The sequence below is a fragment of the Leguminivora glycinivorella genome, chromosome 7 (genome assembly GCF_023078275.1).
Source record: "Leguminivora glycinivorella isolate SPB_JAAS2020 chromosome 7, LegGlyc_1.1, whole genome shotgun sequence".
Taxonomy (NCBI): Eukaryota; Metazoa; Arthropoda; class Insecta; order Lepidoptera; family Tortricidae; genus Leguminivora; species Leguminivora glycinivorella.
In genome coordinates this window covers 2,971,061-2,996,577 of record NC_062977.1, presented here as the reverse complement: position 1 = coordinate 2,996,577, position 25,517 = coordinate 2,971,061, and the positions used below count along the sequence as shown (strand labels likewise).

The 25,517-nt window shown below is 39.1% G+C and overlaps 2 protein-coding genes across 6 annotated transcripts in view; one reads left to right on the top strand and one right to left on the bottom strand.

Annotated features, from left to right (window-relative positions):
- The first annotated feature begins 557 nt into the window (after positions 1 to 557).
- LOC125228399 (COP9 signalosome complex subunit 5) lies at positions 558 to 4,113 on the top strand. The gene is made up of 6 exons (XM_048132959.1): positions 558 to 832; positions 918 to 1,021; positions 1,134 to 1,264; positions 1,980 to 2,174; positions 2,814 to 3,081; positions 3,505 to 4,113. Exons 1-6 carry the CDS (start codon positions 678 to 680, stop codon positions 3,702 to 3,704), a joined length of 1,053 nt encoding a protein of 350 aa, XP_047988916.1. The 5' UTR covers positions 558 to 677; the 3' UTR covers positions 3,705 to 4,113.
- Positions 4,114 to 6,281: 2,168 nt separating this feature from the next.
- Positions 6,282 to 25,517, bottom strand: part of LOC125228398 (AP-1 complex subunit gamma-1) — a 69,488-nt gene continuing 50,252 nt past the window's right edge. For 4 of the 5 annotated variants that reach the window (XM_048132954.1, XM_048132955.1, XM_048132957.1 and 1 more), the window contains exons 7-20: positions 19,067 to 19,162; positions 18,519 to 18,698; positions 18,053 to 18,199; positions 16,619 to 16,837; positions 15,592 to 15,750; positions 14,773 to 14,860; positions 13,356 to 13,503; positions 12,763 to 12,849; positions 11,062 to 11,191; positions 10,509 to 10,616; positions 9,680 to 9,830; positions 8,278 to 8,435; positions 7,848 to 7,940; positions 6,282 to 7,320 (exon numbers count right to left, since the gene is read on the bottom strand). In XM_048132954.1, coding sequence (XP_047988911.1) covers positions 7,219 to 7,320; positions 7,848 to 7,940; positions 8,278 to 8,435; positions 9,680 to 9,830; positions 10,509 to 10,616; positions 11,062 to 11,191; positions 12,763 to 12,849; positions 13,356 to 13,503; positions 14,773 to 14,860; positions 15,592 to 15,750; positions 16,619 to 16,837; positions 18,053 to 18,199; positions 18,519 to 18,698; positions 19,067 to 19,162 — 1,866 coding nt within the window. In that variant the 3' untranslated portion in view covers positions 6,282 to 7,218. The remainder of the gene's footprint in view (positions 7,321 to 7,847; positions 7,941 to 8,277; positions 8,436 to 9,679; positions 9,831 to 10,508; positions 10,617 to 11,061; positions 11,192 to 12,762; positions 12,850 to 13,355; positions 13,504 to 14,772; positions 14,861 to 15,591; positions 15,751 to 16,618; positions 16,838 to 18,052; positions 18,200 to 18,518; positions 18,699 to 19,066; positions 19,163 to 25,517) is intronic. The other variant, XM_048132956.1, reaches the window with a different exon arrangement.

Sequence of the window (25,517 nt, the reverse complement as noted above, 5' to 3'; positions counted from 1 at the left end):
AAAATTTCATACCTAAACCAGCTATATCTAAAGTCTATTTTATTTCATTTGAATAAGAATTTTACACAAGGACAAAATAATTACGTCGATGTCAAAGATGTTTACTTTTTTCGACCTTAGGTAGGTACTCGTACAAAAGAGCAAAATGCTAATTTAGGAACCAAAGTAGGTACCTATTGGACGTCGATTGCACAATTCTCTGCGTGCGCCTGATAGGTCAAAAACTATAACGACTTCACAGTGGCAAACAACCGTACAGGCCAGCTAACCTTTCTATGGGGATATTGGGGGTATCACTGGAGTAGGGAATACGTTAGGTATGTTCATATTTTGTGTTGGGAACAGGGTTAGGCCGCTGAAAAATCAGCATGTATACTCTGAATTTGAAAGCTGGAAGTAGGCCAAAAGTTGAGTTCTCAAGGTAAATTTGAATTTCGCGCTTTTTTTTGATAATTGACAATTTGAATGTATTTTAGTATATTTATATTTAAGTGTTAAAACCGATGTCTTGAACAGCATCAGTTGCCCTGTCAAATTTAGAAAAAAGCTAACTGAAACTGTCACTTCTTCCAGTGCTTTGTCGAAAAAAGTGATTACTATTTTACTATAAATATAAATATTGCTAATAATTCATAAGTATTTAAAGCTAGTTTTTAAAATAATTGAAGTCGTCAACGATGGCTTCCACAAGCTCTGATAATCAATCCACAATTGCGCAGAAGACATGGGTTATGGCTAACAGCATCGAAACGGTGTCCAGTGTTGATGAAATATACCGCTACGATAAAAAGCAACAGCAAGACATTCTTGCCGCTAAACCATGGGAGAAAGAGTAAGTTTTCACTCCATTTTCATATAATGCAATAGAACAAGATGTACCTACCCAAAATTACTTAAAAATGTTCTTATATTTGCAGTCCACATTTCTTCAAAGATATCAAGATCTCCGCTTTAGCTCTCTTAAAAATGGTGATGCACGCTCGCTCTGGAGGGACTCTGGAAGTTATGGGGCTTCTATTAGGTAAGTGAGTCAATACATATACCTGTTTAATGAATCTGTTTATGATTAGTTTGGTTTCTAAGGTTGTTTTAAGGTTGTTTTAAGGTTGTTAAGGTTGGTTGTTTTGTTGCAGGCAAAGTAGACGCGAATACTATGCTAGTGATGGACTCATTCGCTCTGCCCGTCGAGGGCACGGAGACACGCGTTAATGCACAGGCACAGGCTTATGAATACATGACAGCTTACATAGAGGCAGCCAAACAGGTATAACAATTTAACAACAGATCTTTGTTTACTCATTATTTTTGTAATGAATTTCTACTACTACTTTAACCAGCCTTTTAGATGGTCCAAAAAAAATTATTTTGATTGTTTGAGCTCCACATGGTTATTTCTGCTTGAAAACTTATTAAAATCATGTCATCAAATTTTGAGAACAATCAGACATTATTTAGAGATCACTCAAAATAAAGCAATCATGCCATGCTGAAATGTATGAAATGAAGTAGACCAAAGAAAAAAATCTTACATTACCTCCATGTATTTTTATTGGTTTCATTATATTTTTCCCTATTTCATTAGAGCTAAATATTTTTCCCTATTTTATAAGTGAGAACCTGGCTAACCTATTTTATAAGTGAGAATTGGCTTTGTAATTCTATTTTGGATTGTAATGAAAACTTCAGCTGTTGGTTTTCCATGTATGTAAAAAAAAAACAAATAAAACATGAATTGGGCAGTTTTTAATGTTTTAATTATTTCGGTTTTTATTTATTGTATGAGATATTGAACTTTAAATCTATCTTGAGCGACCAGTAAATAATGAGCAAATGGGCTAACATTTAGTGTACATAGACTACTTATTCATAATAGAACTCAACCATGTGGAGAAAGGATTAATCATATTTATTTTTCTTCCATTCAAATGTGGACCACCCTAATGAAGGTGTACCACATAGCAAAGATGTCTTATTGACAGGTTGGCCGCCATGAAAATGCCATCGGTTGGTACCACAGCCACCCTGGCTACGGATGCTGGCTGTCCGGCATAGACGTGTCTACACAGATGCTCAACCAGAACTTCCAAGAGCCGTTCGTGGCCATTGTCATTGATCCCGTCAGAACTATCTCGGCTGGCAAGGTCTGCCTTGGTGCTTTTAGGACATATCCAAAGGTAGGTTATTAAATAATAAGTTTTTCTATTTACAGTAATACCCTGCTTTACGCGAGGGAGGCATTCCAGGCAAAATCGCTTAAAGCGAATTACGCGTATATCAGGGTCACTTGAATAAGGTACCAAATTTAGAATCAAACCGAAAATAGTTCATATTATTTTACTTGAAAAATTACAATCAATCCGCTTGTTTAATATTTTACTTTAAAAAAACAATAATAAAGTGCTATTTTTTTTATTTCTGAGAACGAAACTGTGGCATTGCAGTGACAGGTTGCCAGCCTCTCGCCTACACCACAATTTAACCCATATCCCATAGTCGCCTTCTACGACACCCACGGGAAGAAAGGGGGTGGTGAAATTCTTAACCCGTCACCACACAGGCACGGTCCTATTAATTTTCATCATTTAAAAATGTACATATTAAACTTAGGCATGTTTCATGTCTAAGCATAGATGTAAACAATTTCAATATGTGTTTGAACAGTGACAGTGGTTCTGCAATTTTATCTTCCTACTGCTATTTAACCCTTAAATGCATAGTGATGTATATATGCATCATCTATTTTTGACTCTATTGACAGCGTGTTTAAATTCAAATTTGATTTAAGGGTTAATTTTTACATGGCTTGATTATAGGGCTATAAACCAGCAAATGAAGAACCTTCAGAATACCAAACCATCCCGCTCAACAAAATTGAAGACTTTGGCGTCCATTGCAAGCAGTACTACTCCTTGGAAGTGTCCTACTTCAAGTCCTCTCTTGACCGCAGACTGCTGGATTCACTGTGGAATAAGTACTGGGTCAACACGCTGAGCAGCTCGAGTCTGATTACAAATGCTGACTACACGACAGGACAGATCTTTGATCTGTCTGATAAGTTGGAACAGAGTGAAGTGTGCTTGGGTAAGAACTTGCTGTTTAAATAATGATAAGCCTGGTCCACACAGAGTGAGGCACGTTGTAAGGCAATTTTGTCACAAGGCAAACATATTAATATTTAGATGCCTCATGCCTCAGTCGGTGTAGACCCAGCAATTGACGCTGAAAGAAAACTTTGTGATTTCACAACTTCTTGATTTTCTTTTTGGTGAACTTTCTCATGGTGACAATGCAATATTATATTACCATCAAGTTCATCAGCCAGAAAGTGGCCATAGAAACTGTTTGAAAATAACCTATTGCGTTTGAGGTTTTCCGAAAGGTGAAAAAATTGTAACATGCCATCTATGGAAATAAATTCCTGTAGAATAAAAAGATAGCCAGTGATAACAGAAAGCTTATGTCAAGCAAACCATCCTCTTTAACCATAAATTCGTCATGTCTCAGGTCGCGGCAGCTTCGTAGTCCCCGGCTCAGAGCCGCACGACAAGCGCACAGAGGACAAGCTGGGCAAGGCCACGAAGGACGCGTGCAAGACCACCATCGAGGTGATCCACGGGCTCATGGCGCAAATGATCAAGGACCGCCTGTTCAATGGAGTTAGCGGCCGTCCCGGGCCGGCTACGCCCATGATTGAGGACTCCTAGTCATAATACCACTATTAAGGGACCTTTACGAGGACTGCCTTTTAGAAGTTTGTGGTGTTCTTTGTCTAGCAGTCCAAGGTCACTGCATACAACTGTTACCAAGAAATTGAAATCACAGAAATTGTCATTCACATTCTTGAATCACATCATTTCTCTTCAGCATATAATGCAGATCACGAAACTTCGAAAATTACTTTAGAGAGTGATAAAGAAATTTCGATTCTCGTTCTACCCAATGGGGTCTCTGTAATATTAATATCGATAATAATATTCAAGTTGAAGGACTTTGATATAATGTTTCATTTAGGTTGCTTGAAATATTCCAATGTTACTTATAAATATATTCTAGCGTAATAAATATAATTGTGATTTTTGTAACAAAAACTTAAAATAAATACGTAAAAAATATTGTTGGTTTTTTAATAAAACAAGATATTGATTATATAAACATTTTCAAATATTTATTAACCAATTTACATAAAATCATTATAATCATATATGTACATCTTTCACATAGCTTTAGTTATACACAAAATCATAACATCTCACGTCGTGGAGGGCCTTCTATTTAATCAGATATAATAAAATAAGCACCAAATTACATTTTATAAACTTTTGCCAAGCTCTGTTTATGTATTGGGAAATAATACCTATATGTATAATTATACTCCATGATTATAGTAAAACGAACCGCGGAACTCGTCCGTCTGTTACAATTTCAATAATTATTATCTTAGCTAAATATTTCATGTATAATGTGCCGGTTAGGGGTTAAACGTAAACATAAATAGGAAAATAAAATTAATACTAGTGCCTAATTAACGTTAAAATATCCCAAGAGAACCAAACCGGGAATATAAAATGTGAATGCGTTTTCGATTACAAGCCATCTTATTTACAATATCCCGAATATAAAATCCTCTGCGTGGCTTACAAAACAACTAGTCTAACCTAACCCAACGAATCTCATACACGATCTACTCTTATTAATAACGAAATGCATCGGGAACTCTCGCTAACTAGGCGTTACCGTATTCTACAGTTCAATAAATAAACACAGGCGTGCGAAATTTTAAATCAATGACTACATTTTTCAAAGGGATATTTTAACTCGTATCCTAAGTGCTTTATCACACGCAAATTATCTTAGTAGTTGAATTTTAAGTACATTCAGAGTCCCCTTTATCACACTGCGTGTTCACACAGATGGGCTAATAATCATTCTTAGTCACATACCTACAGTATATTTGATAACTAACAATATAAGCAGCGAATCTGTAAAGGCATTGCGTTGCGTAAGTAGTCCAGACTGGGATAGATCAGTTTGAGATTGTACTAATACTGACAAGTCTGACCATAAATAAAATGTTTTATTATAATTAACGATTACATAAAAGTGATGGAATAATTTTGTTATAAATCCAGCCAATTCTGAAGAGAAATCATGAGCGTGTTGTTGCGTATTTTTCGCGTTGATTTAATATTTTTTTGTCTGAATTTTCTCCGCAGACGAATTTGGCCGCACTAACCTCTTGTCACATTCGGTATGGTATCTGCAAAACTGCATGTCTTAATCGCCTAGATATTTTCACATTTAACAACGATTCGAGTTTCCTAACCAAAACCTTACTGTACAGCCCTCTTTTTAGACTTATGGGTAGTCTAGTCTTACTTTACCTAAAAAATTGGAATGTTTAAAATCTCGAGTCAATTATAAACTAGACATATTGTACAAACGGGAACTTCGAATAATTCATGGTTGTTTTTTATTACGAAATATATTTTATTGTAAGTATTGATATTTTTTTACCGTTTGTAAAATTACGTCTATTTGTATCTCCTTATTGAGCAAGTCTATCGCCCAAATATATTTCATCCTGACTTAAAACCATATCAGGGGGGTTACCATGACGTGCTAAAGCCGTTCAGTTTAGGTTGAGAGAGAGGGACGGAGCTATGTAACTGCTATAGCTGTGTCCCTTTCTCTCAACCTAAACTGAACGTCTTTAGTACGTCATGGTAACCCCCCTGTTCACTTGAAATGTTGCTAGTCGTCTAAAACTTCACTAACTCTCGGATATGTACAAGCAACTGTCCTCACATCAAGGCAATTTCTAGTCAGCATTTACAGAACTAATTAATATGCAGGCCTAGTGAAGTCAGTCTTTAGCGAGAAACAAAGGCTAAAGAAATCGGATAAGCTGCCGCGAGAGATATTTAAATTAAGGAAAGCAATTGAAAATTTCAGAGTCATTTTCACTTTTAAAGAGCAGCAACTTTTGATTTAGTCAACTAATGTTGACGGCATTGTATTAATTTAGTTGTATCCAGAAATTGACATAAATAAACAACATTTGAAAATATATATTTACAGCCAGCAAATTGAATTTTCCAAGAGAATTGTTTTGCTGACTGATACTTTTCATGAAAATGTTATGTTAACGGTAAATGCAAAATATAATATACATTAATAGAATAATGTATTCTATTATATTAGTAGCGTGTAAGTTTTGTCGTTATTTTGGATGTCAACTATACACGTTTTTATACGAACATTTTAAAGTTTCTAGAATCTTGTTTTAGGGGACTTTAAACAAGATAGACAATAAATACTAAATTTGGAATTTGTAACGATCATTATATAATTTCATTGTCATATTTTTGTGTTCGCGTAAAGTCGTTTGCCCTTATTATTTGAGCCTAGTTTACATTCGATCCCCTCCCCACTCCTCGATTTTATCATCGCCATCTCATATCGAGTCGTGTTATTGCGTTACAAATAATGGCATTCACAGTATCATATCGCTTCCATTTATTCCTGAATCCTGATTCATCTGTATTGAAATTGAGTTCACACAAAACGAGCTATTTCACGATTAAGGGTCCGTCGTATCAGACCGTCTGTCACGGTGAATTCAAGCGTTCGCAGAAAGTTATCTTTCGTCGCGAGGAAATGTCATCGCGTAGTAAACGGCAATCTCGACGCGACCGGCCCTCACTTGTCAGACAGATTAATGTCGCACAGCAGAGGTATATGAAACTTCTCAAAAATAAAATTTTGTGTACGCTTTAACGGTGACAAACGGTTCGGTGCGACCGTGTCGCTTCGCGCGAGCGGCCCTCAATCGCCGTACGAAACAAATCAATCTATAAAATCGTGCCGGCTATAGGCATAGCAAACTTCACACGCGTCAAGCGAGGCACGCGTGTACAGATCGAGTCGTCGCGTTCGCGATAGTCTGATCTTCTAAGATCGGGGGCCCATTTCTCAAAACTGAAAGTTACAAGCGGAAGTCTCTCTCCGACTTGTCATATTATTAGATAGCGACGACCACTCGTAAATTGTAACTCGGAGCTTCGTGAAATGGGAGCCAGGTACACCATAGAATGAATGGCGAAGTCCATGTCGGAATACGGGCAGAGTAAGGTGAGGCGGTCGGTCGTCCCGCGTGTCCCGGAGCCGGCGGCGGTGGTAGCGGGGCTACAGGCCGGCGCCGGGCGGGCTGCGCGCGCGTCAGTTGAACAGCTCGGCCGGGAACGCGTTCACCTCCGCCTGCTCCAGCACGGGCCCGCCGGAGCTCACGTACGACACGCGTATCCTGAGCCGGAGCGGCGTCTGAAACAAATTACATATTTTTACCACTATAGTCCATATAAATATTACAAAAAAAATAAGCGGAGCTGGATTTGACGAAGTTCGAATTTGGCGCCCCCCGGACAGACATGGGCCCCGACTCACGAGAACTGATCCCGACTGAAGTTTTTTTATATTGTTTACCATGAATACTTTATTTTAACTAGAAAACTCCCGTGAGACTCGAACATATTAAAAAAAAAATTAAGCGGGTTACTCACGTGTTAAATCGATATAACGTTCGACATGTTTCGATCCATTTCCGAGGATCTTTCTCAAGAGTAGCGACCCCGCCTTTACATATCGAGAGCGCGACGCATAATGCGGGCGCTTGCTCTGTGTGCGCGGCTGCTGCATACTTTCCTAGTTTTCTACTTTTATGTAGCCTCCTAGACTATCAATTCTTTACCTTTAACATGCACACTATATCGGGGACGACGAGCCTTTACCCGCCGGGAACGACTACTTAGAACGACCAAAGCGAGCCTGAAGAGATTTCTGTAACTTACCCGAGACGGATTGTTGATTTTGAGGACTTGGGTAATTTCTCCTTGCGGGGGCAGCACTGTTCCCGATGGCGACATCATGTCAAGCTGTAACGTCTGCGAACAAAATGAATAGTAGAATAAAGATAAAAGTTCTCACTACAAAAAATATCTAAAATAGTATGTACATTACGATACAAGTGCGTAAAAAAGGAAGTTCGAAACGAGTGGCGATAAATTAAAACAAGACCGAAGGGAGTGTTTTAAATCGACACGAGTTACGAATTTCCTTTTCGCACGTGTATCGTACGACGTTTTTCAGTACAGATGGTCCTCCGAAGTTTCGAACTGGCATATAATGAACCACTTCTCGCACTAGTGCGTAAAAAACACCATCTGTACTGAAAACATATTAACATACCCACATAATGTTATCTCGACATTAAGGACATACCCTGGGCACGGCGGCCTGGAACAGGAAGTCAGTGAGCGGCTCCTGGCGGGAGCTGCGCGCGCGCATGGTGAGCGTGACGCAGTGCGGCGCGCCGCGCTCCACCTCCAGCACGACCACGAGCCCGGCCTTGTCCAGGGCGGGGACTGTTAGCATAGGCTCTGTACATTAATTAAACGAGTATTTAACGCTTTCAAATATCAAATATCTTTATTTTGCATAAAATATGGTACACAACGTGGACTTAATATAATTTAGGACCTGCATATTTCACCAGCAGCTGGCATGCAAAAACACAAACATAATATATACAACTCTAGTTTTCTAAGCGAGGCAAAAATTTGTAGGTACATGTCAATTCTTATACTTCCCAAGCTAATAAATATTCAATATGTCATACTTAAACTAATTTCAAATTACAATTGTCCTAGTCTATGAATTATATCTAATGTAGTCAAAAAATTCATCAATTGAATAAAAACATTCCTGTATCAACCAGCTTTTAAGTTTACGCTTAAATACATTTAATGGCAAGACTTTTAGATCGTCTTGAAGACAGTTATAAATTTTTATCGCCATATAATAAGCGCTCTTTCCATATAAGACTACGTTGTACGTGTCATCAATTTTTAGCAGCACACACCGTACAGTCAGCATCTACAGTAGCGGATCAAACGTTTCAGAATTAACTACTATTTTGTAACCGCTGAACAAAAAGAGATGTGTGTCTAAAGATTAGAAATAATTATTAGACTGATATTTCTGACCGCCGACTGTACTAATTTATCTTTATTTAGAAAACTTATTCAAGACGTCACTTACTTTTTCATTAGATACTATTGATGCTGACTGTACAAATCCAGGATATGGGTACTGTGCTGTGCAAAACTTGCACACAATTTCATGTAATATAAATAAACGTATGGGAGACGACAGACTAGCTAAGCGAACAGCAACAAGCAGTAGGCTGGCGTTGTTGTTGGCCGCCGGCGTCGGCGCTGGCGCCGGTATGCTACTCAATGAGGAGGCACACTCAAAGGTATGACAGATGGCGCTACCCTCTTGGTCCATACGTGAGAGCGAGAAGATATGCGTTTAATATCCGAAATTAGACTGAAATGTAATTAGACTGAAATTGTATTAATCTTAATTGCTGTTAAATAATTTTATTGATGAACGTGTAATATTTATAATATTATTCATAAAATGTCTATGTTTTCTCTCTCTCTCACATATGAATGACAGTGACATGCCTAGACACTTGCACAGGCGCCGCCTGGCGGGATAAAATGTCAGTGTGCCTCCTCATTCTAATCCACTCAGTAGGTCCAGCATAACGTATCCGATACGTATACTATTTCCCTTTTAAACCATACAATTGATGATGTAGTAAATATAAACGTACGTGAGACGACAGGCTGTGGCGCGGCGAATAGCCCGTCGAGCAGTAAACTGGCGTTATTGGCCGCATTGTTGGAGTTGTTATTGAGTGCGGGCGTCGGCGCAGGTGCTGGTGTACTGGTCAGCTCTAACCCGCTCAGAAGGTCCAGGATATCCTATGGATGATAAGGACGCATTGAGACACTATAATAAACATTGGACACACTAGAAGATGCATCGCCTGTCTCGTTTTATTGACCGAAGCAATAGCGAAGGTTTCTCTAATTTGGGTCAAATGCTAATGCTGTCGTATGTATGTATGTACAGGAGAATATTTAATTCTCAATCGATTTTTGCGAGAGTTTAAACTAGATTTCATGACTAAGCGCTTTGTTCATAAACGTACTCTAAAGTTATCAAGCCGGTAAAGTTAGTTTGGCCTTTTCTATCACACCAATTATACGTCGGAAAGGGACAAACGATTATTCATAATAAGGGGGTAAATATTCATTTTTGTCCGTCCAGTTGTGAATGCTGAAATTGTATGGCGCTTAATATTACTGTGAGTTTGCTCAATACAAGCGGATTGCAACGCATATGGGTGAGCGCCCACGGGCAACAAAGTTGCTCGGCGACTTACGTATTTGTATGAAAAGTTGAGTTGCTTCGTGTGCGCACTTTCATACTAGTCCATGGTCGCGACAAAAAAGTCACCCGTGGGCGCACCCTCTAATTAGAGGCCAATTGCATAAGTTGCAATTGCAGTTCTCATGCCAATTGCATAATTATGAGAACATGAGAACTTTGTAACCTCATCAAGTCATGACAAGCTTGATAGCTGTGATGTGACTTACATTAGTGTTGGTGTTGTTATTGTTGTTGTTGGGCGCGACATCGGCGCGGTGCTCGGCGTCGCCGTTCGTGAGTGGCTCCGAGCCGATGATTAGGTCCAGTAGGGCATCCTGAAAACATGAATTCAATTTATTTTTATGTTTACTATTTATTTTATCAACAGGGGAGCGCTTTTCAGTTCAGTGACTGGAATAAATAAATAAATAAATATTATAGGGCATTCTTACACAGATTGACTGAGTCCCACGGTAAGCTCAAGAAGGCTTGTGTTTCAGACAACGATATATATAATATACAAATACTTATATACATAGAAAACATCCATGACTTAGGAACAAATATCTGTGCTCATCACACAAATAAATGCCCTTACCGGGATTCGAACCCTCGGCTTAGCAGGCAGGGTCACTACCCGCTAGACCATACCGGTCGTCAAAAAAATGGTAGTAAAAAATGATGGTCTATTTTAAATTTTAGCTTGGAGAATAAAAGGCCGTTGGAATAAAATAGATGTTCAGTCCAGTAGTGTTTTTTTGCAGTCATCAGCGTCAGTACCTGGTGGTTCCCGGGCGCGTGTGTGTCTGCTTGCGGCTCGGGCTCGGGCTCCGCGTCGTGGCCGGCGCGCGCGGGCGCGTCCATGGGCGGCATGCGCTCGAGGAGCGCCGGCCGCAGGTGCGCGTATTGTCTGAAATTATAAACACTTTTAATTAAAACACCATTTTTATACCACGGTGCCGAACAAACCCACTCTTTATGGTGAGCGACGATATGATACCTTTCACTTGAAAACGCCAAATACATAGGCGCTTATAAAGTTATAACTCTAGTAAAATCGTTCAAATATTACGGAACCCTTTGAATTCACAAAAACGAGAATGTTCACAGAAACAAATAGAAGCTTCACTTCTCTATGACGCGAGAATCGATCTATTTTGCTAAACCTTCTTTGGAAGCGTCCACGTCCACGGGTTCCAGATATAATCTCTCAAACATTTTTACAATACTAATTATATCTACATAGGCACCATGTGTCAACTTTTAACCAATTAAGGTTCGGTTGCACATTGTCTGTCACCGTCAAAACGTTCGCAAAATGGTATTGTATCAGAAGTTCCATAGACACCTGCCGCGTGACGATGATGTGTTTGTTAACTGTGTTTGATGCAACTAGCCCTAAACCTATCAATTATTTAAGCTGTAATATATGTTTGCAAGATGAAGGTAAGAGCTTGCGGAGAACTGTCAGCAGAATTCGAAGTTGTTACTGGTCTAAAACAAGGAGACGCCCTTTCGCCAATGCTGTTCAACTTGGTACTCGAATACGTCATCCGAGAAGTTCTTAGGTATGAAGGGGGTGTGGAGTTGAACGGCAAACATAAGATCATTGGCTATGCTGATGACCTGGGGCTATTGGCTCAAAATAAAAGGGACCTGGAGGCCATGGCTGGAATTGTTGAGCAGGAAGGGGAAAAGATTGGTCTCGCAATCAACCGCCAGAAGACCGAATATCTACAGATGAGAAGATACAAGAACACCAGAATGAAAAGAGAAGATCTAGTAGTTGGAACAAGTACCTACAAAGGTGTGGATCATTTCAGGTACCTCGGATGCACTGTGACTGATACCAACCAAAGGGAAGAGGAGATAGATATTCGGATCCAGAACGCCCTAAGATGCTCGGCAGCGCTCCACCGAGTGTTAGTGTCCAAGCTGATCAGTAGACCAACCAAAATTCGAGTCTACAAGACTTATTAGACCAATTTTGATGTATGGGTGTGAAGCTTGGACACTGACACAGAAAGAAGAGAACAAGCTTTTAGTGGCGGAAAGGAAAATCTGGCGGAAGATTCTGAAAGAGATCTGAAGAAAGAGGGAGATGGAACCTGGAGGCGCAGGAGAAAAAGAGAGCTGGAAGAGCTAATGGCGGTGCCTAATATAATTGGCGAGATCAAAGCCACACGACTCCGCTGGCTTGGCCACCTGGAAAGGATGGGAGAGGATCGTGGTGTGAGAAGAGCATATGTGGGACGCCCAGGTGGAAAACGTCCGCGTGGGCGTCCCAGATATCGCTGGTGCGAGGAAGCCCTGAAAGACCTGTCCGCACTTGGTGTACCCAACTGGCGTGAAGTGGCGCAGGATAGGGCAGAGTGGCGATCTCTTGCGTCGGAGGCCAAGATCCTTTTTGGGTCGCTGAGCCAGTGAAGTAAGTAAGTAAGTATATGTTTGCTTTTGAAATATGTCTTTTAAATAACGCACCTGTATAGTTGAGATAGTTCCACTCCTCTCTGCTGCAACTCGATGTGAATATGAGACCCGAACGTATCGATGATCACTCGGATTTTACTGTAATACAAAATAAAAATAAATATTTCTCATCATAAATAATAATACAAATACGGAACCCGGAAAAAGACAGTTGAAGGTTTATTATTCGTTTATAAGTAAATTCAGGCAACAAAAGTACGCTTTTTGTTTCGTTGACCTTATTTAGATTTACCCATAGTACTGCTCTATCGAATCGGTGGCGGAACATTATTCCAGCACTTCGTGGCAGCATAACAAAAGCTATCACCCTTCCTGCTCTTTTTTTCAATGTGATAGGAGGCAAACGACCAAACAGGTCGATGGTAAGCGATCCCTGCCGCCCATGGACACCCGAAACACCAGAAGTGTTGGAGGTGCGTTGCCGGCCTTTAAGATGGGTGTACCTTTGCCTAGTGCATAGCAGTGGGAGCACGCCTGATAGTTAGTAGTTGATTGTGAATTGTGATAAGGACATCAAACTTAGCTACAGAACAAGTCATACACAGAATAAACAAATAAAATATTTAAAAAGTTTAAAAACTCACTCCTGACTAGGCTGGCTGGTGAACCTGGTCGACAGCTTGGCTAACGACAGCAGCAGGAACTCCTTAGTGGTGATGGATAACTGGGTCGACCACAGCAGCTTCTGGTAGATGTCGATCACGTACTCCTCGCGAGGTCGCTCGAAGTCGTCTGCAATACAAAAAAAAAAACATTCTTATTCAGTAAGGGAAAATCTAACAGAAGTCATATCTAAAAAGATAATAGGCTAGTTTCCTATACTTAAAATAAAATATTTTAGGCAGTGCACGAAATAAAGCACCACATAATTAGAAGAAAAATATGGACAGTAGTTATTTTTAAACATAATTTCTATTTAATAAGTTTCAGAGAAACATATAAAGTAATTGAATTGACCGTGACGTCACTCCTCAGTATTTCATAGTAATTCCATATTAGCAAATCGTTTTGACAGTTCATAAAAAGAAGCTGATTTGACTAGTAGGAAACTAGCCTATTTACTCCAGTTTTACAGTTGAAGTCATTCACAAATTAGTGATACAAATGACTAATAGACTTAAACAATACCAATTTCCGAAAATAATCGAAACATCTACTTTCCAACAGCAATTTTTGACGACCGGTCTGGCGCAGTCAGTAGTGACCCTGCCTGCTGCGCCGCTGTCCCGGGTTCGAATCCGGTAAGGGCATTTATTTGTGTGATGAGCACAGATATTTGTTCCTGAGTCATGGATGTTTTCTATGTACGAGTATATAAGTATTTATATATTATATATATCGTTGTCTGAGTACCCACAACACAAGCCTTCTTGAGCTGAGCGAAGAATGTCCTATAATAATATTTAATATTTATAATATAAACTTCTTACACTTATCTATAGGTAGTTGTTACTCATCATCATCATTCGCCTGCCCTTATCCCATTCATTTGGGGTCGGCGCAGCATGTCTTCCGCTTCCAAACCTACCTATCATCCGTCATCTCATCATTCACTTGCTTTCGCTTCATATCATCTAAGCAGCTAATGCCAACTTAAATTGAGTAATAATTGAATAGAATCGTCATCATCCTGCTTGCGTTATCCCGGCATTTGCCACGGCTGATGGGAGCCTGGGGTCCGCTTTGACAACTAACAAGTGAATAGAATAACCATACTAATATTATAAATGGGAAAGTGTGTGTGTCTGTTTGTTTGTCCGTCATTCACGGCAAAACGGAGCGACGAATTGTCGTGATTTTTGAAGTGAAGATAGTTGAAGGGATGGTGAGTGACATAGGCTACTTTTTGTCTCTTTCTAACGCGAGCGAAGCCGCGGGCAAAAGCTAGTTCTTTCATAAATTCATATTCATGATGTGTGATGTTCTCATTGACTAGTCCAGCAACGAATCAGCAATACAGCCGCTCTACATAATCTGTTGGAAAAAGTTGGCTTGACTTACCTACACCGTCGTCGTCCACCATTGAAATAGCATTGCTGGCTTCCGACACCAACAGATCGCCGTACTCTCCTACCGTCCATGTTGCCACCTGAAATTACAATTAAATTAGTGTACATTATGACAGAACCTTTGGTATACATGGCATGTTTACGACTTTTCAGCGACAACGTAAGGAAAAGAACAAACTGATACTAAACGTATACCTTTCCATACCTACATATACAGTATAGTCAGTGTGTGAGCTTTATAGGGCGGTAAATTAAACTAGAAATAGTATTTGCTCATCATATGAACCATGTCGGTTACAAATGCAGAGACGCGCTTTCATTCCGTTCGGTGAATGCGTACCATTAACTTCGGCTCCGGATTTCATGTACACGACCCTAATGCCAAATTAAAGCTAAAAATATATTGAAAACCTAATGATGTGTTCAGTTCCCCGTATTAAAATAGTAGTAGTATTCAGCCACAAGTGGAACCTTAGTTTTACCTGAACTAGCGGCTGTTTATCGGAGGCGTCCCCACTAATAGCGGAGCACTCTAAGGAGCTCCAGAGTCGCATGGCTGCGTAAGCTTGGCGCTCGGTAGGTGCCTACGAGATTATCTGGTTGGTGACAGTGGTGGGGTAGTTACCTGGACTAGCGGCTGTTTATTGGAGGCGCCCCCACTAACAGCATAGCGATCTAACGAGCTCCAGTCTCATCGCTTCATGAGCCTGCTGCTCTGCCGGCGCTGAAGAGATGATCTGGTTGGTGACAGGCTCGACAGAGGAAATTGTAGGTAGTGGTGTATTTCTAAGATAAGTTAGTGTGAGGTTACCTGAACTAGCGGCTGTTTGTCAGAGGCGTCCCCACTAATAGCGGAGCGTTCTAGGGAGCTCCAGAGTCTCATTGCTGCGTAAGCCTGCCGTTCGGTCGGCGCTGAAGAGATGATCTGGATGGTGCTGGATACGGTGTCGTCTCGGAGGTAGTTGCCCGCCTGGTGGAAAAAAAAAACATTCAATTAAAAGACAGAAGACTAGAATAGAATAACGTTTATTGCAGAAACCGTCTACATACAGCAACACATACATTTGGAAAGAAAGACAAAGATCTAATGGATTAAACATCAACTTTTGCTTATGGCACTGGTCCCACCGCGAGCTAGTAACCTATGAGCTATCGGCTATAAAAAGAGCAAAAGATAATCACTCCCGTATAAATAAAAGAGACACGGCGATGTTTATAGTTACTCGTCCAGCGGTGAACTATCAAAATCACCGTCTCTCTTTTATTTGCACGGTAGTGCTTATCTTTTGTTATTTTTATAGCCGATAGCTCATAGTTTACTAGCTCGCGGTGGGACCAGTGCCAATTACTAAAATGCAAGAATAAAAGTGTGGCGTAGGCGAGAGGCTGGCAACCTGTCACTGCAATGTCACAGTTTCGTTTTCTTTCAACCCCTTATTTGCCAAGAGTGGCACTGAAGCTTTAGTAGTTTCATGTGTTCTGCCTACCCCTTTATGGGATACAGGCGTGATTGTATGTATGTATGTAAGAATAAAAGTGTTGATGCTCAGTGAAGTGAGTGTGAAGGGTCAGTTGCGCCACGATGCACACGATGTAACTAACATGACATGATAGCGATTTGAGCAGCGTCATTGAGTAGCATCTTACACCATTACATACCTAGTGTAAGAGCCCAGTTTTAACCATAAAACTCATTTTTTATAAATTTTCCAAAATTACACGAATGCTGGTTGTGAATTTAAATGGAAATGTGTGGTGACTTTGAGTTGGCTCAAATGCTCCGTCTAGTAGATTAGGCGGTCTGTGGCTGGTTCACCAGGGCGAGGCACAGCTCTCACCTTGAGGAAGACCTTAAACAGCGTGTCCAGGTGCCACTTGTTGGTGGGCGCGTATCTCTCGGCGGCCAGCAGCATGGCGCTGGAGCAGTGCGCCTTGAACTCGGGCTCCGAGCGCTCGAGGAACACGAGCAGCTCCTTCATCATGCTGCGGATGTTCTGCTGGTTCACCAGCGCGAAGGACAGCTCCATGGCGCGTCGGCGGATGGAGATGTCGGGGTCCTGGAAAATAATAAGTAACCAAGATGTAGCAATTAAAATCATGGACTTTAGAGGAACATGATCGTTGAAAAAAAACCTGAGATGGTGACAGAGGTTTTAAATGAAGCCGTGAGAGTAGATGGACATTGAGAACTGGCAGGCAAGTACGGTCGCGCGATAAATGATAAAACATCAGGCCGTCCCTATCGCACTATTTGTAAGTTCGATAGGGACGGCCTGATGTTTTATCATTTATCTCACGACCATGATTGCCTGCCTGAAGACTGTACTGAATTTCGTAACGGCCCAGCCACGACATTGGTCTAAGCGCGACAGCGGTGAGCGGCAGCCATACGTGCGAATGAAAAGTCCCATTGCTGTGTCTCGCTCCAATGTATGGCCGCCGCTCACCGCTGTCGCGCTTAGACCAATGTCGTGTCTGAGCCGTAACGAGGCTTTCCAAAGCTCTCATTGCATACACCGTTCCTACTCGCTACCAGCTATTTGTTTGATGCGCTTCCTACATCTGTCTTCTAGCAGGAAAACGTAGCGTTCTCTTTGTCGTTATGACGTGTACATTACATGCAACAGTTTTTGGTTCACTTCAAATGATGGTTCACTATTATCTGGCAGAAACTTTTTACTCATATATTTGATTCGTATAATAGTTCTTGGCAGAAATCAAGTTTGGCAGAAACACCTTTAGCAGAATATGCTTTGGCACAAATCATTTCGCAGATTTTTGTAATACCGAATCGTCTGTTGTCATAATGTTGATGAGCATAATAGTCTTCTAGTCGAACAATACATTTGCAGATAATATTTGTGCATAATATTTAGGCGGCATAAAGTTGTAATTTGCTATTTGATAGCGAGTTGGATGTGTTGGGGATGCAAGATACCTAACACTCCTCCTCGCTTCGCTCGTCGTCGTACCTAACGGTGACTCTGGGGCAGTTTTTCTTTTCTGATAGCGAGTAATAATTCTGCTAATGTAATATTATGCTATAAGATTATTATGGTACATACAATTATGCTAAACCAAAGTCGACCAAAGTAATGTTCTGTAAAACAATATTCTGCCAAATATATCTTATGTGTGGTAGTAATAATGCCAATTAAGTTTTCTGCAAAATTACCATTCGACCGAAAGTGTTTCTGCGAAACATGTTATGCGAAGTGTGTTTCGCACTAAAATTATTCTGCCAGATGAGGGTAACCCCAAATGATATATACCTTCAAACATTCCAAGATGGTGGTCCGATGCCTCTGAACAGCCGACGTGTCGACATGCACCGTCCTCAACAGCGTGTTCAGCGCGACGTATCTGATGTTCTTGTCGTTGTTCAGGAGGAACCTGCCGAGGATGTTCACCGCTAGGACCTGTCAACAAGTATTACAAGCTTATTTAACCTCCAAAGACCGCAAATAATGTGCACAGTTACAGCCTAATATCAGCCTTCATATATTCCGAACATGATTTGACGTAGAAGTCGACTGTGGGGTATGGGTTGTATTGTAACGTAAGCGAGAAGCTAGCAACCTGTCTCTGCAATGTTACAATTTTTTTTTAACCGCTTAATTGCCAAGAGTGGCACTGAAACTGGAGTAGTTTCATATGCTCTGCCTACCCCTTTATGGGACACAGGCGTGATTGTATGTTTATATGTATGGTAGCAGTGACAAATGTGATACTACTAACCCGCAGACTGCTCTCAGACTTGATGTCCATGATAGACAGCACAGTCTCGTAAAGGATGGTGTTCCCCACGTTTTTGCTGGTCTCTGTGTTAGTGGCGACCTGTGCCAAAATGTCGTTCATGGCTTCTGATGCTTCCGCGTCGTTCTTGCCTAGTATCCGGAGGAGGCGAAGGATTTTAACCTGGAAGGAAATATACAGTTCTGTATCTGTATTTCGTCTACTAACGCCTTAAAATGTTGTTCTGGCCCTAGAGGCACAACAATAAAGATTAAACAATTCTAGTTTCAAATAAGTAGTCACTTAAATGCTGTTGACATTTTTGAAATTCATAGTGTCCAAATGATATCAAAAGTAAAAGTTAACAAAAATGTATAACATATATTCATTCATAAACTAACACGCAAACTGCTACATCATTATTACTTTATCAAATAGTTGTACATCATTGTAATAATCTAAATCCAACGAGTCAATAAACCAGCTCTAATCTGATAGCATCGGTAAACGGTGTTTGAGCAAGTTAATTATTAACCTCGTAATTTTATTACCTGAAGGAAGGGATCCGAAACGCCGCTAACGTCATGCTCCGGCGAGTAACCGGCCAGTATCAAATTCTTCAGTATCCGTACAAGGTTCGGAACGATCTATAAAAAAAATAAACATTAGTTTTTTTTTATAAATAAAGTCGGTTTCGTGCCGCACACAGAAATATACGAAGCGAAAAGAAAAGAAATCAGCCAATTTAAGTATGCGAATTTCTAAATACTGAATTGAAAATAAATTTTAAATACTTTCAAACAACAATTTTACAGTACAGGGCAAATTACAATGAACACCTTTACGACAAATATAAAATTTCAAATGAAGATAAAAGTTCCATTTCCCTCAACGAATATTAGTCACATTTTGTGCTAATGCTAATCTATGTGACAAAATCGTGTCACAATCAAACGGCATGATAGTTAGTACACATGAAATAATAAGATAGAAAATAGAAATCGAAATTATTTGAAGAAGGTTCTATAGAGAAAAATGTAAGATGCACAGAGTGCAGTGTGTACTTCCAACTTCAACACTATTTCTACACAAATGTATGATAATTTATTTGATCTCCCAAACATCCCACAAATTTCAAAAACCTGACAGATTCTTCCATAAATACGCTATAAACTATCAAGCAAATATTGGCACAAAAAAACGCGCGAAATTCAAATTTTCCATGGGAAAACACTCACTCCATCGTAGGCCACGTCTTTGCCTTTGGCTAGTCTGTGGTCAAGTCAAGAGTAAAGCCCATTCATAATTTAAAAAAATTAAACCTTCGCCCCTACATTTCCAGTCAATTTTCAGTGTTATGCCTCGACGATGATTGCGCCAACGTCAAGGTTTAGGAAGGCACGCGTTTTATGAATACGATTGGCCGGTGAGCACTACATTTCTGTGCCACGATTTGCTTGACCGTCTGCATCTCATGGAGTAAAAAAGTGTTAATCACACAATCCAAGAGATGAATTGAATCCATCATCCAAAAAAATGGAATCTGTAAGGCCTTCGCTTGTCAGGTAATACAATACATAAAATACGATTTGTATATTTGATATCATGTATCCAACACAAGACATTCATGCGGTTGCCTATGCCATAGCCTGTTGACATTCATTCTGTTCAAAATTCCGTATCTAGAGTACTTACTAAGTAATAGATGATTTACATCGCCCATGTCATTATTTAAATGACGAAATATCTTAGTCATAGTTGATATTATTCTAATCAAAGATTCCATGCAGTATCCGGGCATTTTAAGAATTTGGGTTCCCCAATTAGAAAAGGTTGTTAACAAAAATTAACTCGCTGTCAGTTTTGTAAAGTCTGTCTAAATATTTTTTTTTACATTCTGAATGTAGATTATCGCTTAAAAATTATGTAATTAACACAAAAATAATATTTTTATTGTAATTTCATGCTTAATTATCGTCACAAAACTGACAGTGAGTTAATTTTTGTTGACAACTTTCGCTAATGGGGGGGGGGGGGGGGGATTCTGAAAGTGCCCATCTGTAGATGGAGATACATACTGTCGCTGTTTTTTTTTATTTAGCCCGACTCGCTGGTTTGTACAGACCTCACAAAACATACTTATAAGTTTAGTGTACCTATGTACGTACTTTTCATACTTATTTAAAAGTAAAAACTTGTTCAAGCGGATATCCGATGTTTCACTAATTCTTATGAATTGCTTTAATGACAATATTTACATTGACAGTTGCGTTACGGTATTTTATAATAATGCCACGCAAGGTTGTACATAAACAATTACTCCACAAGACATTTAATTAATTATCGTGACGCTTTGGTATTGGCAACGTGCGTGACGGAGTGGTTCTCATACTCACAAATACACGTAGTCTTACGGACATGTCAAAATCAAAATCAAATCAAAATCAAAATAATTTATTCAGCAAATAGGCCACAGGGGCACTTTTACACGTCACATGTACATATTTAGAAAATATTTAAAATTGAATTGAAATTACAATTGATACTATTATTATATACTAATTCTTAGTTTTAACTAAAGTTAACTCAATACAATTAATTAGAGATGTAGAAGGTCTCTAAATGTCGAATTACAACCAACAACTACACTAAATATAAAAAGTACAAATACAAAAAAAAAGTCTAAAATTACTTTAGAGGTGCAAATGACTCTAAATGTCACAACTAAAGATAAAATGTATACTTAATCTTATTCTCCTTAGAGATGTATATGGTCTCCGAGAGTCAAAATCATATATTTAAAATATTCACTAAAAGAAAGGAAACAAACGAGAACCGAACAAAGTGTCCTAATTTAATAAAAATTAGAATTAAAGTTACTAAGTTACTCCAGCCTGCGGCTGTCGCGAGTTATTAACACTCGTTGACAAAATCCCCCTTACCTCCCTTGTTGCACAATATACGTTTGTCCCTTTCCGACGTATTGGTGTGATAGAAAGGCACAAACGAATTTTATCGGCTTGATAACTTTAGTCACCTGTCACTGCAATGTCACAGTTTCGTTTTTCTTTCAACCCCTTATTTGCCAAGAGTGGCACTGAAGCTTTTTATTAGTTTCATGTGTTCTGCCTACCCCTTTATGGGATACAGACGTGATTTTATGTATGTATGTATGTATGTATGTATGATAACTTTAGTGAACGTTTATGAATGAGGGGGAAAGGCTGTTTTACTAATTTGTATCCATAAGATTTAACAGCCTGCGTGGTGACGGGTTACGAATTTTACCACCAACTTTCTTCCCGTACAGATGTAGTGCGAAAAGATATTCCTTCGTAGATTTACGGAAACTTTCGTATTTCGTATTTGTCATGCTAGTACGACAATGTCGGTAGGCCTTGTACCGAGACTGACTGAAATAGCATGAGAACATGACACGTCCGTACGTATTCGTAAAAATAAGTAGGAAACGCTTTTCGCACTACATCTGTATCATTGAAGTCGACTGTATTTGGTAAGAGAGATGCTGAAGCAATTTCAATGCTCTTTCTACCCCTTTTGGAAATACAGGCATGTATGTATGTCATCAGGCTACGACACGTAATAGTGCAAGGGTCATCACGTGATTACCTCGCGCTGTCCGCTCTCCTACAGGACAACACAAACAAAACAATTAGTGTGGTATACTTGTACTAACCTAGGTATAGTGTGTGATTTACAAATGTGTATGACATAAACGGCAGACGCAGTGTTATAACGTACAGACGATTTATTATCCCAGAGCTGTAAGAACCTCTTTTTGACACATGACGTCGTCCACAAAACGTAAACTCGCGCAACCTAATGAAATTTTAAATAAAATCCTGTACTAATATTTAAAAAATTAAGTACTTAAAAACAATATTTCGCTTACTTTAAACATAATCTAACACATGTTACATTTTTGCGGATTTGCGGATATTCGTTAGTGAGTATTTTACGATATTAATTTATCAAGCAGGATTTACTTATTATGTCATTTATCATTCAATTTTACTTTTAAACTAGTGCTGTGGCAGAGTCTGTCATTTCGATTCAAATGACATTTCAGTAAGTTGATAGAAATCGTATATTTGTTTAAGCGCCTCCTTGTACATAGGGCCTAATTGATTCAACCAATTCGAAATTAATCGTTCGATTTGGCAAACTATACGTCTTAGCCACATCGCAACATACTTCAAAACAAATGTATCAAAAATGTGAACTTACAGATCCGGGACAATAGAGCATAATTTTATAAGTAATATAATGACAGACTGTCAGATAAAATTTTAATATCCTTTTAAATTTGTAAAAATCTACGGCAGAGCTAAACCGTTTTTAAATTGATGAAATTGAATTTAAGTAAGTACAATAAAACAAACAGAGGTAATTCCCCTACAAGCAATGTTTTATAATGGGGAGGGTCACCTCTATCTGCATATACAGTATACAGCATGTTGGCAATATATACGACAGTTGATAAATGTATAACGATCTCAGACATTATTGTATAATTATACAGCGAGGCACAATCAATATCTCGTTCGCCTACGTCACACCATAAATTCATCTCACAAAATTACACCCTCGGAAACTGTGTCAAATAGTACAATTACACAAGTCGCCTTAAAGCTTTAGTGCCGTCGTAAAGTTGGCAAACAAATAAGTCTGGTAAACAGACTGCGCAAGTTTTTAAAGTAACTAGAGACCCTAGTACAATGGAGCGCTCTACAACTAGCGGTCCGATTCGAACAAGGCTTTTAACATTTTACAGCGACACAATAACTTGAGAGTGACATTTTCTACTGCACCGAAAGAGGTATCTTATCCCGGTGTATCTTATTAAGTGTTGCTCGAATTGGACGGTGAGTATATTTCGGGCACGTAGGTTATGCCCGGGTTTTCTAAATGGAAAACTTGAGCGGGTGGATAGTTGAGCTGGTAGGGTAAGGTGGGCAACAGAGAACCAGTGGTACACAAGGAACCAACGGTTTTATTCGAAAATGCGACGTTGCCAAACTGCACTGCGAACATAGGCACGCGCCGCTAAGGTTCCCCCGCTCGCTCCCCAGTCGGCGGCCGGTCCGCGTTGAAATTGCACGTGTAGTGAAGTATTTTGTGATTTTGGACAAGAAAACAGAAAAAAATTAAGTATTTAGTTTTTTTATTTTCTCAGAATGTAGTTATGTTTGATTTATCTAATTAATCAGTTGTGCGGAGTGACTATTTCTCTATCTTTTTGACATTCACTGATGCGGCTTTCTTGTGCCGTTTATTTTTTACCGAATTTAAAAAGTGAAAATGTATATCTAGCACACATTGAACCACAAGGCTAGAGTACTCAATGAACCAGGAGGTTCTCTAGGTAATTCTCTAGTTAGCCTTTGGAAGGTCTATTTTGTACAACTTTTGCCATGTTTAAGAGTTAATATAAATATATCTAATATAACGTTACTATATAGTACAAAAATATATGATAATACATATATTATTTAAGTTTTTTGCGGTGCAAGACTTTATTTTTCATATAACGAAGAATATTGTGACGGTTACATTAGTAAACTACTCTTAGTTTAAATAAATAAGCATTTTTGACATTGTAAATGTTGTATTTATTAAATTGCCCCATATTTTCCTAAATCAGTTTGTATATTTTGCAATTATTTATCAAAAACTATGCAATTATATAATGGTAGGTTCATTGTGTACTAGGCCGGTTCATTGAATACATAGTACCGGTTCAGTCTGTACCAGAGATTGTACACAATGAGCCATTGTTCATCTTTTAAAAAAACTAAAATATCTCGACTTCTATTCAGTTTTATTAAAAAATAATGATGAAAATTTAGAGCTAGATAAATAACAAATGCACTGAATAAAAAAAAATTGAATTTGGACCTATTATGACTGACTTATTAAGATTTAAATTTTTGGTGGCTCATTGTTGGCAACCTCACCCTACATACTTGGGTAACCCTTTGTGTATAAACAAGAGTGTTTTACTCACTTACTCATTTTTGTAATGCTACTTTAACTATGTAAGAGTCATACGATACGACTATTAAATTGAACTATTCAGTTTAGACTGCTTGCGAAAATTTTACTAAAAAACCTAAGCAGGAATTTCAACTGTATCGGAAAAAAGATTGAGACCTAAAAAAACTTAAAACGGCAAAATTAATGATGCAACTTTCGTTACAAATAATGAAATCATTCACGACTGTCATTAATTGTATTCAAATAACTAGACATATTCTTATTTATCTTTTTAAATTGACCTCTAGACATGAAAAACATCAAAGAAAGTAATTATATCTTCTTACGCAAACTTTGAAGGATAAAATTGCCCGAGGCAGTTTTTATGATACTGATACCAACATTACCTACTTATTTCAAGCAAATATTTTCAAACAAGTATATTGCATCGATGTAAAAGGTATTCTTCTAGTCTTAGGAAAGTCACGTTACCTACATCAAGCTTATACTTTCGCTGAAAATGACTACGTTTTGGTGTGAAAATCGATACAAAACCCTTCAATGACCTTTGGTTTCTCAGGTCATTCACGCAGGCAGCTTAAAATGACGTCACGCGTTTACCTTAGAGGTTGTCCTAATACAACACGAATACGCGATTATCGCAAGTTCGCGCGATTTTTATCAAATATATATGTCGCAGTAAGATAGATAAAACCGTTATATAGTTGTTCGGTGCAATGCACCTTCAACACGTTCCGGGCCTCGTGCGGCACGTGTGCCCAGTCAGCAATTTACTCTACGTTAGCCAATTTTCATTTACCTAAAATTAGTGCACTTTTGAGAACCGTCGTGGCCGGGTGCATTCGATAACATAACATAACATTCATATAACATTTTAATATTTTAAATAAACAGAATAATCTCTACTCTTCTCCGGACTTTTCATCAACCAACGCGAAACCCGCTCTTCTACATGGTCCTTCGAACCGGATCTCGCGCGTTTAA